The following is a 17947-nucleotide window of genomic DNA, read 5'->3' as shown; positions in this document are numbered from 1 at the left end:
GAGGATTCACAAAACTTCCCATATCTGATCAGAAGTTGAATAAATGGACTCTTTTAAGAATTAACCTAGAAAGAAATAACTTGTTGATATTGTACAACAATGCTTAAAGATTTGAAAGCTGCAGTATTAGATACTAAATGAAGGCTGAGTTAAATAGCATTTATTCCCTACACAATCCCTTCAAAAGAATATATAATTACATAACGTCACAGCCAGCAATGTGAAAGTTGGGGATAATCAGATTAGATTAACAAATGGCCAGGTCATCATAAAAGGATCTATTACTGAACAAAGACTTGCACTCTAATTTTGTTGCTGTTAGTTGAGAATTTGTGTCCCACCCATTGCGACCCCATGGACAACATTCCTCCAGGCCTTCCTGTCCTCTACCATCCTCTGGAGTCCATTTAAGCTCACGCCTACTGCTTCAGTGACTCCATCCAGCCACCTTGTTCTCTGTTGTCCCCTTCTTCTTTTCCCCTCTAATTACTAATTAATTGCACTCTAATTACCAATAGCAATTAGCACATAACCAGATACTGCAGGTACTTTTGTACTACTGTATTCCAAAAATCGGCCAACATGGAATAATTTAAAATTTTCCAATGTAAGCTTTAAACCACTTTCCAATTTATTCATGTTAATGTACAGATATTTAACAGAAAGGACAAATAAACATTACAAAGAACACACTTGTAAATAATTAATTGCCTGTTATTAGAACCCTTTAAGAAAGGCTTTCTGGTATTTATTTACATTATAAGAATAATAGTTGAAAGATACTAAAATAGTGATAAATTTCTAGTGTGACATTTTTAATTTATCTTCCAATGTTACCTTTGCAAATTAATTTAGATGAGCTTCTAAATTGTGAAAGTGGAGATCAAGAATTCCAAAAGATTGTCTACGTGATAAATTTTATTTAAAAGTATTTTAACATTACAAAAGTATCTTAACACTGTATCATTTGGGTTTCCTCATTTTCATGCTGTTTTTTGATTTTGCTTTTTTGCTCTTTTTCACTGGGTCTGCCTTTTCACCAACAAAAGAATTAGTAGATCCTTCTGATTTGTTTAGAGAAGTAGTCTTTGTGAATTTCAATCGAATAGAGCTCTTTGCATTTTTGTTTGATTTCTTCTGTTCTTCTTTCTCTCTTTTTACACAATGTTGCACTCTTAGCTTTCTTCCTTGTAATTCAGATTGGTTTAGTTTCAGAGCAAGGTGTACAGCATCTGTGGTCTTTAAGGAGAAAAAAAAAAGAGAGCAACTTATAAAGTTCCTGTTACATGGACTGAGAAGGGGAGGGCTATTTCCTCATCACAATATAACCTCATGCATTCTTAACATGATTTGGAACAGGGGTGTCAAACTGGTGGCCCGCAGACTGGATGCATCACACGGAGGCCATGCCCACCCCAGCTCCGTGAATGGGGAAAATGTCGCAAGACATGTGATGCCAATGTGACGTGGTGAATTTGACACCTGTGATTTGGAGGGTAAGGGACACTTCAGAGCAGATTTGCACAGTACACAGTAAGAAGACAAAAAGTAATTCCTTCAAGGAAGTAGACTTCCGATCACTTAATGCCACATTAATAACTGCCCTTTAATTTCAAGCATGGCATATCCAAATCCAACTACATACAAGAAGGATTTGTATCATGACTTCATGAATCAGTTTTGCTGTCACAGACCCATTAGCTACAGTTGTCACAAGAAACAACACAGGAGAACTCTCCTCTAATGCTATTTTTGAGCCGTGGTGGTGCAGTGGTTAGAGTGCAGTACTGCAGACTACTTCTGCTGATCACTGGCTGCCAGCAGTTTGGCAGATTGAATCTCACCAGACTCAAGGTTGACTCAGCCTTCCATCCTCCCGAGGTTGGTAAAATGAGGACCCAGATTGTTGGGGGCAATATGCTGACTCTCTAAACCGCTTAGAGAGGGTTGCAAAGCACTATGAAACGGTATATAAGTAAATAAGTGCTATTGCTATTTTGATTACTGCAAATGAAAAGATGACAATTTTGCTCCCTTATTTTACCCAAATGATCGATCAATAACTATGCAAGGTATTCATGCTTTGGGTTACATTGGAGGTTAAGTGAAAATGTGTAAAAAGTGAGAAAGAATGAAATAAGATGCTAACAGAATGATTTGAAAATTAGTGTTCTATTATAGCATTGCCTGCCGTTTTCAAAACTTTGCTGATTTGGCACAGAGTGGCATACCCATCTCATCATTTTTAATGGCCAAATTTATAATGACTGCTATTTTTTCAACAGACAGTAAAATAATGGCTATCTTATTAAGCATTCAACCCCCAGATTATCCTGTATTGCTGGGAGAACATTACTGATGACTGATTTACACCCACAAATGTACCCCTTTTGCTAAATGAGTTTTTCTCCAGTAGAGTTCACCATTCTAATCCTCTTAATAACTATTACCAGGTGATAAAAGATTACCATCTTTGAGAATGGCGTGAGCATGTAAGATTCATGTAAGTACTTGATGATTAGCGCTCTCTGTGAAGTTATAAGGGAGATGTCTAGATATGGGTATTAGTGAAGTTCTGTGCAGTTTCAATGAATTATTTAGGAGACGCTTAATTATTCCTAATTGTTTACCATGAGGTTTTACTGTGTTGCTATCCCAAGTGCAACACTGAATGCTAGATTAAATAACCAATATAGTTATGATTTAAAGCCATGCTAAATTTGTTGTTGCAGCCATTGAATAACTGACATACCTCAAATAGAACATAACCAAATCCTTTGCCGATGCCTGTGCTTCGATCTCTCACAATTCGTACACCTGTCACATTTCCACATTCCAAAAAGTGATTTCTTAGTGTCTCATCATCAATTTCTGTAAATATAATATCTTTTAGAAATGTGCAGCTATTAAAAGACAACCATTTTAGTGACATGACCAAATTTCTATTACTACCGTGTTTTCCCGAAAATAAGACCCTTATATTTTTTTGAACCCTGAAATAATCGCTTGGCCTTATTGCCATGCGCTGAAAAGCCCGATTGGGCTTATTATCAGGAGATGTCTTATTTTGGGGGAAACAGGGTATTTAAAGTTTCTATTCATTTTTAAACAAATATGGTTGCTGCCTCTCAAAGTTATCTGCTTAAAAGAAAGATTAAGACTTGGGACAGTATTGGCAAGGAAATAGCTCTATATTCCAAACTTATGTTTTAGTTATCTTATTTTGGCATACTTCCTGAACTAGGTTACAAATTTACCAATTCAAAGCAACTTTTTTTTTTTTTGGCTTTATCTGCATTTGTAGATACATTATGTTTATACATAATTATAAATCAAGAACTTACAAAAACAAAATTCAGCTCGGGACTAAAAGAAACAAGTGAGCTGAGACATTCTGACTTGAAGAGGTGTTACTTAGTGTTAATTGTAAATCAGTCTTGTACACTTAAGTTTATTAACATCTTTACAGATATACTCACTCCATTAATCTGCAAAAGTATAATTTTCTACCAAAGTAATATACATTTGTTTGAATTGATTAACATTAAATTATAATACATACCATACGGCAGATTTCCTACAAATATTGATCTTTTGTTATCATGCTGTAAAACAAACAACAAAAAGAACTGACTCAGGGACTTAAAGAAAAAGCTAGAAAAAGATATATAGTATTTGAATTATGTCTATGGAGATTCTAAATCATGTCATGGTTGTCCCAAAGGTGCTTTTCAAAAGGCAACTGGACTTTGGTTTTCCTTGAAGATGTTTCGCTTCTCATCCAAGAAGCTTCTTCCGTTCTTGAAGTTGCCTTTTGAAAAAGCACCTTTGGGATAGCGTTTGAATTACTTACACAAGTAGATTTTGAAGCAAGGTCAACTCTGATGTGGAATCCACTGGTAATTTCTGTTCCATTACTATGAAATCATTAAAAAAAATGAAATAATATAAATTACCACTAAATTTTATTTGAACATTGTTTATTTTAGAAATAGTATTTAATAATTAAGACTGATATATCTTAAACAATGTGATAATTTAAAAAATAGACATACCATTTTAAGGCATTATTTGCTGCAGATTCCTCCTTGAAAACAACATAAGCATTAACATACTTCATATTAGGGTGTAGTTTTTGCCTAAAGGAAAAAAGAAACCGTAATATTTATTACATTTTATACTGCCAGACTCAAAAATAACTCGATATTTTACATCATAAAAACATAAAGATGTGTCAGAATAAACAATCCAATAAAAATACAGCAACAATCTCCATTCATTCCAGCAATGCCCTCTACAACAATTTAGTCCAAAATAACTTCCAGAAGGCCAGCATTACAAATGCAGCATAATGGATATTCTATATTTTATAATTGAAAGTTACATTATCACATAAAAATGAACTTTTATGCATTGGGACACTAGTCATAACAGAACTTGGGATTTGCTACATAACACTTAAATTTAAATCCTGTTTAAATTCAGAATTAAGGAAGATATATTTTCTATGGGATACATTATAATTTCTTGAATCAAGATTACAGCTCAATCATGGAGAGCCTACTTGAACTACTACTAGGTTTCCCCAGCAAATTGAAAAGCCACAGATTGCCTTCTACAACCCACATAGTCAACTTCTTTTATTCTTTTAGTTACAATTTCTCACAATGTTATAAATCTCTTAATTCAATAGTTAGCATTTGAAGAGGCCGTTATTTGCACTAGGTCTGTTCCAGTTTTACAATTAAAACTTTACTATAATTTGCAAAAGTAGATTACATGTTGCAAAGCTAACTTCAGTTTTAACTTTGACCTAGAATAGCTGAAAGATGCCCTGATATAAGCAAAATGCATTGGTATGATACATCAGTATTTTCGGTTATAAACATTTTGTTTTAAATTAGGGCTAACAGATCCAGGCTGCAAAAAAACATTACCAGCCACATAATTAAGTGACAGCAAAGAACTAGATGTTTTTAAAAATATTTCTTTGCAGTTATCTGGTGGTCATCCAGATTTCTAAAGCCGAGATGTGATAGCCCCAACATAAGAATCAACGAAGTATAACATGAAAATCTATTCTCATGCACAAATTACAATACATACTTTATAGCAGCCATTTTTTTCGATATTGCATCTTCTGCTGGAATCTTCAAGGACAAAAAACAGTATATTATTAAGTAGGCGTCATTTAGCAATATTATGAACATTTACAATTTCTTTAAACCACAGACAATCCAACTCTACAGGACAGATAAACTGGATAAGCATTTCTAGCCATGCCAGCATTCAGCTTATAGCATTAAAATAACACAGACACACACACTCATAGGGCCCTCAGTGGGAGACCAAGTCTCTACAATTAAGCAGTCTGGAACCAAGCCTTCAACTGAGAAGAATGTACGCAATTTTTTTCGTCTCTCTCCTTGCCTGGGGGAAAAAGAATAGTTTCTTATATTATGCTGCTGACTTCCTGCCAAGTCCAAGGTTAATTCTGCTGTGGGAGATCTATCCTGAGCTCACAAAGAAACGATGGAAAGAAATTATACATTGGTTCAATTATGCACATCTAGATATAATATTCTCCTGTTCCTCCTTATCTGCTTCTCCATTTATCTAATAAATACAGTATGGTCTACTAGCGGCAGTCATTTAATGTAAGTATTAAGCAGATAGAAAATCAACATGCAGAAGACCTATCAGTAATCTGTTCATAAGGGTCAGTAAAAAGAGAATTAAAATAATAGAGTACAAGCAAGGAATTTGTATCTTCCAAACATGTTAGTTTGGAGCCAATTCATGAAATATTAGGCTGAGAAAAATGTTAATGAAAAGAACTGAGTTGTTTAAAACAATGAAGTATTTATATTATCCAGTAATCTGTCATTCCACATGTAACTCTATGCATACTTTTCATAACATTATAAAATTTGAGGTGACTTTTTAGATACAAATTGTCTTACATACTCTTACATAATACATTCAGCAGTTGTCCAAATTAATTAATTTGCTAGTTTCACATCATAATCAATTATGAAACTTGAGATGATTTCTTAGAAACAGAATTGAATTATCTTACATACTAAAATGCATTCAACAGTTGACCAAATTACACTAATTTGCTGGTTTTACACCCAACCATAATCAATAGATTCACTGGCTTATAACAAATTCAATGAAATGATAATTTAAACATCTATGTAACATATCAACAGAAATGCCTATCAATAAAGAAGAATGAAATAAAAGACACGGCACCATAAATTAACAAATTAATGACAATTTTCTCCACATTAATTTGTATTTTAATAGTTTCCACAGGCCAGTCGGGAGAAGGCAAGCTTGATTTTTTAATGAGAGGCTATTCCTCAGCAGTGGTGCCCCTATAGCGAAAGAAACTCCACCTAGCCTACTTAAATATTCAACATTATTTGGTTTCCAACAAAAACCAACCATTTAAATGATTGGCTTTGCTTAACAACCCATGACATTCACTTAACAGCCACAGCATATGCTTAACAACTGTGACGTTTGCTTAATGACTGCTGGAAAAAAAACTTGGAAAATTACTCCTAGTCGCATGGGTGCCTCAATTTATAACTGTAATGACTTACGATTGGATTTTGAGTCCCAATTACAGTCATAAATCAACCACTATCCACAGAGGTCTTCAAAGTTGGCAACTTTAAGACTTTTGGATTTCAACTTTCAGAATTCTTCAGCCAGCTATGCTGGCTGGAGAATTTTGAAGTCCACAAGTCTTAAAGCTGCCAAGTTTGAAGACCTCTGACTATCCATATATGGTATATTTTTGGTGCAAGCCAGAAACTGAGATTATTTACTAGTAAAGAATCACAAAATGAAGTAAATAACATACCAAAGAACGGAAACGAATTGATTCAATTTGTCCATAGTCTTTGAAAAATGCTTTCAGCATCTAAATTCAAAGAGGTATAATTTTATTAGGTCAAGATGTATACCAGTGTTAGAGAAACAGCAGCAAACACCTAATCCATATACAATGAATAGAGCACCAGGAACCCTAAATAATATCTATTTGATCAATGATTAAAGGATATAATAAAAAGAAAGTAGTTGGTTTTTTTTTTCCTAGCAGTATTATTAAAGATTAAATCAAACCAAAAACATTACCCAAAAGTAACTGGGGTTTTTTTTTAAGTTGAGAGAGTAACACAAAAATCTCTACATAAAATACTTTACCCTCTTTCTCTATGCATATTTACTCACAAGAAAATGTGCTTTACAAAATCAGTAGGCCAGCACAGTATAACGGTTATAGATTAATGGAGGGGTCCCTAACCTCCACTGTATCAGGCCGTGGCATGCCAGAAATCGGGCTGCACAAACAAGCGAAGCACACAAAACCACACCCCCTCCGGTCCGTGGAAAAATCTCTCCACAGAACTGGTCCCCGGTGCCCAAAAGGTGGGAGCCACTGGATTAACAGATTCAGACTGCAAAAAATGTGGAGTTCTTTTCTTTCATTAGTACATGCAAGCCACATCTACCACCCTTATGGTCAGAGGATTGGATCAGAAACAGAAACCTAAATGCAACTTTCCAAACATTCATAAAATCACATGATCCAGAGCAACATGTTGCAGAGATGAAGAGGAGGGTGAATACTGAACAAATTTGCCCTGTGGCAGAAGACAATCAGAAATGTAATTAATGAATTAAGTATTCAGAACAAAGGTAGTCCTTGACTTAAAATCATTTGTTTAGCTACTGTTCAAAGTCATGATGGCACTGAAAAAAGTGACTTATGACCTGCCCTCTCATTCATGACCGTCACACATCCCCATGGTCACATGACCGAAATTCAAGCGCTTAGCAACCGGCATGTATTTATGATGATTACACCATTCCAGGGTCACATGATCACCATCTGCAACTTTCCGTCAATGGGTGAAGCTAGATTTGCTTAACGACAGTGTTATTCCCTTAATAATTGCAGTGATTCGTTTAACAAATTGGACACAACTCACTTAACAATCACCTTTCTTAGCAACAGAAATTCTGGCCCCAATTGTGGAAATTGTGGCCCCAGTTGCATAAACCAAGGATTAGCTGTATTACCTGAATTGTGGAGATGGTGTAAATTAAATCAGTTATATTTCCTTTTCTTTGACTTATGTTTTAAATTTTTGGATACACCACATTTTACTTCTTTTCTGTATTTTGCTTAAAGTTGCTTATACTAGAACAGAACAGTGATAGATACATATTTATTAATGTAACTTTTTAAAAAATGCTTAGTATAATCTGTTGCTTTAAAGAAAGTATAAATAGCCTTCTACCAAAGTTACTTACTTGTGCTGTATAAGAAACAGGTAAATTCCCCACAAAAAGAGTCCTCTTGTTCTTTAACTTTTCTTTAGCCAGGTTAACTTGGATTTTCTTTTTTTTAATTTGAGCAGCTTCCTCTGAGGTTGGAAAAAGTTTGGTAGCCCTATTTTTCATTTGTATTACGAAAAAGGAAACACAGAAAGACCATTGCTACAATTTTAGCATGACACATACTGGTAAATAAGTCCTTCTTATCAGAATCAGATTTATTTCTAAGTAATCATACAAAGTACTGCATCTTAAGAGACAGTGCATGTTACAAACAGAATTGTCATGAGATTTTATCATTGTAATGATATGTGGGAATGACCTTGGGAAACTGGGTAAAGAGATACTGCCTAAGGCAGTGGTCGCCAACCTTTGCAGCTTGGCAGCCCGGCTGGGGCAGGGAAGAGGGGAATCAGGCTGCGCAAGCAGCAGGCCGACACGCACACTCATGCACACACAGCTGGAATGCAAGTGTAGCTGCATTTGCCAGCCCACCACTCCGAGTCAAGCTGCACAACACCATGTGTGTACCAGCTCACGGCCCAGCTGTGAATAGGCCATGGCCTGGTAGTTAGGGACCCCTGGCCTAGGGAATGGTCATATAAGAGGAAACATAGCCCGCAGCTGCATAGTGGGCAAAGCCAGAGGTTCATGAGAGATCCTCCCTAAGTTATCAATGTGGAAAGGAGATGGTGAGGCAATTTTATTTTCAGATTTGTAAGATTCTGTTAATGTAGCTTTACGGTGAAGTCAAAATAGTCTGGTTATCTGGTAAGGCTGACAATCATTTTCAACTAGAATACAGTACACATGCAGTTCTCAACCTATAACAGTTGATTTAGTGATCGTTATGACTGTTTTTCATACTTACGACCATTTTTCAGTAGCCCCATGGTCACATGATCAAAATTCAGACGCTTGGCAACTGACTCATATTTATGACAGTTGCAGTGACCTGGGAATTTGTAAGCAAATTCAACAGGGAAGCCACTTCGCAACTGTTACTAACTTAACAACTTAGTGATTCACTTAACAGCTGTGACAGGAAATGCCATAAATGGGGCAAAGCTCACTTAACAAATGTCTCACTTATCCACAGATTTGGGGCTCAATTGTGGTCATAAATTGAGGACTACCTGTATTTATTTTAATAGCAATAGGGTCTTTTAAGAGGCATGTTACATTTTTAACCTGCTAATCTGCCCTTTCCTTAGGACCCAGAGACGATAAATAACCAATGTGTGAAATTAAGTATAATACATACAGATGCTCTATATAGTTTTTCATTTACCTGTTTGCTACTGTTTCATTTGCTAGAGAGGTATCTTTCTGAGATTTCTTCATTTTTTTAAAAGGCTGTCTTTTAGCTGATGAATCTTGAATTTCTGTGACAATTTCCTCTTCTTTAAGGTTGCGTTTTTTACTTTCCTTTTAAAATTAATACACAAACATGAAAAATTAAAATGTTACACAACCCCAGGAAGGTGAGAATATCCACATATAGTTTTGCTAAATTTGGAAATTTACTAGTTACTAATGCCTCATAGCATTCCAGATTGTATACCTTACAGACAACTGCTCATGTTAATTGTTGCACCTATGAATAGTAGCCAAGATCTTCTATCAGATGAAAGTAAAATGGAATCTGGGCCCATCTTTTATTAAAGTCCAATGATCACAATGATCCAAAAGCCACCAATTGGGACAGGGAGAAACACATACGGAAAGCAATTCAAGTCATAAAAACGAGGACTGTATCTGTGGTTCTTCTGTTCCAGGTCTCTTTTTAGTACATGCATGTTTGCTTCTTGTTTTTTTATTTTTGTTTTTTTAGAAAAAGGAGGACATGATATTAAGTTGCCTAGCTAAATTTTCCTTTATGTGACAGAGGCTAAGAAAATGTTGGAGTACCTAGAACCAACCACTTTTAATTAATTTCAATTTAGTAAGAAGCCTAATAGGCAGAAAGCCAAGTTTAGGCTAGCTTCTTGTCTCATTACTAAAGCTACTAAATGAAGAACGGAGAGAGCCCAATCATTTAAACAGAGATATTACAATCTCCAATTCATTTCTATTTATAGAATTTGGGATAATGATTTAGTTATGTGACTTTTGAAACCATAATTACAATTACAATCATAAATCACAATCTTGGAATTAAACTGTGAAGAAGAGCTTCAAGAACATAACTTTCAATTTAGGTTAAAAAGCCTTTTTAAATTGAATTTTAAAGCAGCAATTATAAAAATGATTAAACAAAGTTTAGAGTGAATGAAAAAAACTTAATGGTACTGTAAAGAACCAGTTCAAATTCCTATATTTTATAGTCTAACATGTTTCCAAGTGCAATTATGGAATTCTTGCCCTATATTGTAGCAGAGATTGGAACTGGATCGAGGATTTTTTAAAATTTGTTTATACACAATTTGGACTAGGGAGTGAATACTGCAGCAACCAAATTTGCTGATAAAAATTATTTATGAATTGTAAAATGAGAAAGAAAAAAATAATGTGAACAGCACCAATTTTTCCAAAGTGGACAAATAAGCATCAAAATCGGAAACACAAAATGGGTGCATATTAGCACACAAAATCAAACACCATTATACTTCCATGGCTTTTCAGCTGACAATGACTGATCAGAAAAGGGATTTGGGGAGCAGGGAGCACAAGTCAAAAAAGTTAACCCAGTGTGCAGCTATTCTAAGGCAGTCTCCTTCAAAAGAAAATTGAATCCTGAAGTCTCATGAACATATTTGAACAGTTTTCTTAGCAACAATATAGGAGAAACTTGCTATTCTTTTCTTCTGGGATATTTTTTCAACTTCCCAATGTAGTTTACAGCCTATAGCCGTGTGATCTTCCACTCATAACAAGGCCCAATTCTGCTTGATTTTTCAAGCTGAGTCACAGTCATATAGGGCAGCTATAGTGCTCTAAAAAGAGTAAATGTCATTCTTGGCATCATCAAGGGAAATGAATGTACAACAGCCAAAATAATAATGACTTTATATGATCTCTCAAAGATGAGCCCACATTTGGAAGTGTTATGATTAGGTGCTACACCTAAAAAAGAGCATTATAAAGTTAGAAGGCAGATAAAGAATACATGGTGAAAGTATATAAATGACATAAAACATCTGAGGGGACACTTATATCTCTAACTGGTTGCTGGACTAAGAGAGAAGGTCCTACCTCCTAATGTACCAATTAAATACCATGTGTACTTAATCCCATCATGTCTGCTGGTATTGTTGTTTTTAATATTTTAATATTTTTGCTTTAATTCTACTGTAAGCTGCCCAGAGTTGCTTGGATAGTGAAACAGGCAGCATATAAAATTAATAAATAATATAAAATCTTAAGATAATACATCGGTAACTTACATTTCTCAATATCTCTATGCACATCTCCCCTTATATAACGATATTTTTAAGTTTTGATTTTAATAAAATCAAAAAATAATAATAATAATAATATAAAATCATGGCATGGAAAATATGCACAATAAGAAGTTCTTTACATAATACACAAATTGTTCAATTTACTATCAACAGGTGTCACTAAGCTAATTTTTAAAAGGAATGGAAAATTTAATGGCAGTTTGGGCTATTAGCAACCACTAATTTTGATTGGTTGCTAGCTACCTTTCAAATTAGAGCAGGGGTGTCAAACTGGTGGATGTGTCATGCGCAGGCCACCCCCACCCCAGCCCTGCAAAGGGAAAACATGTCGCGATACGTCATGTGACGGCAACATGACACAGCATGTTTGACTCCCATGAATTAGAGGAAGAAGTCTTTAAATACCAGCTTTTATAGTGATCAGTGATACAAAAACAAAAGTCTACTCTCTTCCTGTCTATGATGGTGATCTTAATGACTGTATCTAGATGTCTATGATGTGATAAACTATGGATTACATAAAATTGGGGCCCTGAAGCAACAGGGCCTTATGAAGACTGGAAATCAACTGTGGTTATAGATATGTTCTTTTGTTCAGATATGTCTGAAACTGGTTCATAGGTCAACAGCATTTTCATGATGCTGTTGTCACACCCATTTTAGAACATAAATTAGTTAACTTACTTTTGCCATAGCAACATACATCGGCTGTTTTTCAGCCCCAGGAGCACTAAAGAGTTGTAGGAGGACATCTGAATCACATGCTGCAGATTTGTTTTGAAAGAGGCTGCCGGCCACTTGCCCCACAACATAATCTTCACTTGATTCAGCAACAGCATTCCTGCCACATATTTTCCTATTTAAGAAACAAGTCAAGATTCACTACAGGAAAGAACTGCATCCAAAAACATTAACTGCTGGTCATTTTCCCTAAGGTTTTTGAAAGGTATAAAAAGAGGGGATAGTGTTATCAACTGTGGAATCCTGTATGAGGAGAAACTTGTAAGAAATTTGCCAGTTTATAGGGCACTGGCACTTAAGAATGCAGTGTTTATTATAGTGCTATAAACATAATTGTCCATGTTTTATTACTACCATGTCATCCCAGTTTCTGTGTGTATGCCTTTGTGTCAATGCTGACTTATTGCCCGGCTGCCTGTACTACTAGTCCTTGCAGTTTTCTTGGCAATATTTCAGAATATTGTCATTGCCTCCTTGCTCCTTCCCAAATAAAAAGAATCTCTGGTCAACAAGGAGCTTTGTGTCAAATGCAGAACTAGAATTCCCGGCTTTTAGCCTGGTGCCTTTAAACCACTGCATTAAACTGAATCGTTTAATTGGCCCAAATCAGCTTTCAAGATACCGGTGCTTTTTCAACAGATCAGCAGAATGGGGGAAAATGGGGAAGCGGGCTTGGAAAGCGAAACACGTGCGCAGCAGCTGGAGCTCCAGCAACTCTCACTTCTTGGAGGAGCCACCACAAAACATGATCTGGCTCCGGGACCAAAGAAATAAAACAACCGCCAAAAGCCCCCCCCCCCCCACTCCCCCGACCGCTTTGGGAGAAGACGGACAAACAACGAACATCCCCACAACCGCAGTCCTCACCCTGCGGCTGCCGTCCGGCCGCGCTTCATCTTTGCTCGGAAAGCTGCTGCTGCTGCTGCTCCTGCAGCCACTTCCGCCTTCAAGCATAGATCTAAACTAGCAAAGTAGAGGAGACTTCATGGCCTTTCAAACTTGGCGGAGTTTGCACAAAATGCGCAAAACACGGGTACATTCGCTTTGGTGTCGTCCGGTTTTTTTTTTTCCTAGGCCAGTGTTTCTCAACCTTGGTAGCTTGAAGATGGGTGGACTTCAACTCCCAGAATCCCCCAGCCAGCAGCGCTGGCTGGGGGATTCTGGGAGTTGAAGTCCACCCATCTTCAAGCTACCAAGGTTGAGAAACACTGGCCTAGGCTATATTTGAACGCACTGGGACTTATGGCATGACTGACCAGAAAAGACCTTTCGGTAGGGTTTTGTGCCTTCTGATTGAAACTTGGAGAAACTATTGAGAGGAAACTTACAAAAATTGATGCGGCTCCCATCCTTACATCATTCTTCAGGAGGTGTTTGAAGATCTGGTATTTTCGTCAGGCAAGGTGTGATCACGGAGGGCCCACCCCCTTCTTCTTCTTCTTTTTTTTTTTTACAATATTTGGTTTTGCTTTGACTTGCTTTTTTTATATTTTGCTTTTCCAGCCCTGTTTTTTTTTTTTCTTTTTCCCTTTAATAAGTTGGGTTTTTACTTGATAGCTGCTCAGAATGGTTTTGGAGTCAAGCAGTCTCTAAATAAAATTTTAAATGTTTAAGCAAATCAGTAATGAGCTGAAGGGTCGAATCATGTTTATTTAACTATGGTTTATTGAATAAGCTATAGTAGGCTGGCAGCTATAAGCACTGATGCACTGCAGGAGTGGATGATCCTAAACATGGGTATGCTATCCAATATAGTAGTAATTGAAGCTCTGTTACTAATATAGGAGGGCCAGTTTGGTGTAAGCATCAGGTCATGAATTCTAGTCCTGCCTTGGGCATAAAGCCAACTGGGAGATCTTGGGCCAGTCACTTCCTCTCAGCCCTAGGAAGAGGCAATGGCAACTATTTCTGAAAAACCTTGCCAAGAAAACTGCAGGGACTTGCCCAGACAGTCTCTGAGAACTGGATATGACAGAAGAAAAAACACAAATATATGCGCAGTTTACTTACTGATGTACAAGGCTCCTGGACCATCAAGCCTAACTGTTCTTAATTAACAGGTGGATTGAGCTGCCTAGGGAAAACAGTGTGCTGAGTTTAATGTTGTTTAGAATGACGGCTGTTTTACAGCAAGGAGATTGAACTGGACTCCAACCCAGCCTATCTCTAGAATAGATCATAACATTAGGAGTGAATCACTTAATGGTAGTATTTCTCAATCTTGATAAATTTTAAGATGCATGGATTTTATCTCCCAGAATTCCCCAGCAATCCTGTTTGTAGGGGAAATCTGGAAACTTAAATTTACATTATCTTAAAATTGCCAAGATTGGGAAACCTTGTATCAAGGGTTTGCCTTTAGATGACTACCTCTTTCTAATTATAAAATAAAGCCATGCATTCGAACCAGCATATTTTTTTACAAAAACAAAAAACTTTTTTTTAAAAAATGTAAATTAGGGTGACGTATCATATTTTGCTCCTGGATAAATGCAAGGGTCTGCCATCACTGTCTATTAAGATTTGACTTCTCCATTTATTTCAGTGGACATTTATTTCCTCTTGTAGAGACAGAAATTATAGATTTCTGTCCCGGAAGTCTGAGTTCGAAAAACGAGGTAAGAGCACTCTAGAATTTATGTCTTCTATGTAGTATACAAGCGTTTAATTACGGTAGTATTTCGACCACAAGGCTGAAGCGTTCCGTTTTTGTCTCCCCGTCGCCGGGATTGTACGTCATAGCGAGCTAATAGACTCGATTGAAAAAGAACTTGCGCGCTCTCTGCTGGGTGTCCTATTCGGAAATGCTAGATGGTAGCAAAGGGACTCTTAAGAACAAAAAGCAGGAAACGAGAGAACTACGGTACATTTACTTAGTCCGGTGTTTTAAATACGTCAGTAAAACCGTGACCCACTATCCCTCCCCCCCAAAATGCTTAACTAGTCTTTCCGCTATACCAATTGTGAATCCCTTGTTACTCATATAATGATCTATTCCATTTTTTACACTGATTAAGTGCCATCAAATAATTGTCGGTTATTTTTTTCATTTATAGTTCAAAAATACATCTGTATCTTTCAAACTTAGGGAACTTTATAATCCCTATATTAACAAACGTACGGATATTAAACTGAAAGGGAAAGATAGCAAGGTATATCTATATTGTATGTTCTCATCAATTTTACAGCATAAGGTTGACCTATCAAGTCTTTTTAAATATTTTCTCAGGGACCAATGAACACACACAAAATGATAGTTTGAATTAATCTCATTCTTAAATCATGCTTTATATTCTCTTAAACCCAACCATTGATTTTTTTTATTGACTTGTTTTTGTAAATATTTATCCAGTTTTTGTAAATATTACTCTTTACTCCAGTTTTTGTAAATCTTTACTCCAGTTTTTGTAAATCTTAATATCTACTTGAATGGTTTTTAAACATTTATAAATATTGTAGATTTAAAAGCATCAATTTCCCATAACCTGAGCGTTTTAGATGATGCATCTTGCTTACATTGCAAATTTAAAAGGTACTTGATTGAATATATTGCTATATTTCAGGCAATCAAATTATCTCTTACAACAATGCAAATAAGTTTAAATCTTGATTGGTTATAACCTGATTCAAGTGTTAATACCTCAGCTTCCACAGGATTTAAAAACTAGAGTTCTAATTTTCAAATTAGGATTGTCCCATATAAGAAGAAATATGCTTTCATTTCTACATTTTTACGGTAAGTATGTTTTGCATCACCTAATGCAGGAAATGCAGTAAAGCTATGTATGGCTAATTACAGATTCAGACTCCAAGATTTGGAAAGCAAGGGGCTACCTGGAATATACCTTTAGGAATATAGTTTGGACTGTTTCAAGAGAAGGAAGTGCAAGGTCCTGGCTGGGCATCACCAAGTAGTTATACACAAGCCTTACTGAAGTACAGCTTCAGTGCTGCTGGGATATGCTGGGCTTCCCTGGTGAGGTAAAAAGATTAAATTGCAACCAGTTTTTTTTAAATATACCACTTAAATTTAATTCTTGTCCTTGGAAAGTATTGCAAGCTTATAAATGGAGTTTAATATGGTGGTTATATGGCAACTTTTAAACTCTTCACAAGTGAGTTTTTTTACATTTGTAAAGCTCCTTTTTTGCATTTGCAACCAGAAAGCTCAACTGACCAGTTAATCAAAATTTGATTTATTGTTAGTCCCAAGACCAAAACCCCATTTAGAGCCACATTGGTTTAATATTTTATGAGAGATTAGTGCCAAATTGCTTTCCACATTATCTTTATTGTTAAATCTATAAATTATGTTATGTAGAAATGAATTCTGCTTATTTCCTATTGTTTTTTTATTGGAAACAATATTTTAAGAAGCTAACACAGCTTTCTAAGGATTGGTCATAAGAGCACTTTGTAGCAAGTTTCCTTTTCAAGCAGAATACAACATTTCATGCGTAAAACACCCAGATAGATGCTGAATTGTTTGTGAAGGCACCAGAATTAAAATTAGTTTTGCTAATAACTGGGACATTGAATACAACCTAATTATTTTGGTAAACTGCAATCTCAGCTCATGTGAACAAGTTTGAAAAAGTAACAGATCTCTTCCAAATTGTTTGGAAAAGACGCAGTCAGACAGCCCTGTTATGGTTTACTGATGAACAATGTCCTGGTGCACACTGCTTAAAATATAGGTTCGCTTCATCTGCAAGTAGGCAACATTAATAATAAATTATAGATAGCTCTATCAGTGGATTGTTTAGCATATCCAAATCATGTCCTCTGCTTTGTTCCTCAGAAGGAAAGCCAAAGAAAAAAATGCAAATATACTGCATCTTATTTGAGGCATTTGTTCCACAAGAATTCCAAACCTTTCTTTGGACAAAAGAGCTTACAAAATAGGTAACTACCACAAAACACAATGGTCTGCTCTTTTTTCTTATTTTGTATATCATGAGGACCAGTACAATGTCTGCAAAATTTGGAGCAGTATTAAGTGATACTAATTTCTAATTAGATCAATTATTGATTATTGGGGATTTTTTTCTTTTTATATAGTTGCAACTTCCTCTCTTGGAATGGGAGGGAATATTTAAAGGTGCTTACCCAAATTAAGATGACAGAAATTTCTGTAGGTATGAGGGAGTTTGAAAGGTTTACAGCCTACCCAAGGGCTTGGACTCTTGTTACCTTGTTCACTAATCAATGTTTACACATTCCCCTTTGGGCCCTTTTGATATTAGGAACTCCTAATAATTTATGGAGGTAGGAAAGATAATTTAAGCCTGAAATCTAACTGAATTTTAAACTTGATCAAAAAGAACATTTATGTTGCCCCAATAACAAACGTTATTATGACCAACAAATGAACAACACTGGATTTATAGCTGAAACTGCTGAATATGCTGAAATGTCTTAATTAAACTGTTAGAAACAGAATC

General features: G+C 35.9%; 1 protein-coding gene across 1 annotated transcript; it reads right to left on the bottom strand.

Annotated features, from left to right (window-relative positions):
• Positions 1-900: 900 nt before the first annotated feature.
• RBM34 (RNA binding motif protein 34) lies at positions 901-13523 on the bottom strand. Its single transcript, XM_070950792.1, has 11 exons — positions 13371-13523; positions 12447-12618; positions 9650-9786; positions 8335-8473; positions 6878-6937; positions 5107-5150; positions 4056-4139; positions 3854-3917; positions 3563-3605; positions 2753-2871; positions 901-1239 (listed from the first exon to the last, which is right to left on the bottom strand). Exons 1-11 carry the CDS (start codon positions 13397-13399, stop codon positions 964-966), a joined length of 1167 nt encoding a protein of 388 aa, XP_070806893.1. The 5' UTR covers positions 13400-13523; the 3' UTR covers positions 901-963.
• Between the last annotated feature and the right edge of the window lie 4424 nt (positions 13524-17947).

Source organism: Pituophis catenifer, unplaced genomic scaffold, assembly GCF_029215685.1.
Source record: "Pituophis catenifer annectens isolate HBS135680 unplaced genomic scaffold, rPitCat1.0.hap2 SCAF_1, whole genome shotgun sequence".
Classification (NCBI taxonomy): Eukaryota; Metazoa; Chordata; class Lepidosauria; order Squamata; family Colubridae; genus Pituophis; species Pituophis catenifer.
This window is presented reverse-complemented; position numbering and strand designations above follow the sequence as displayed.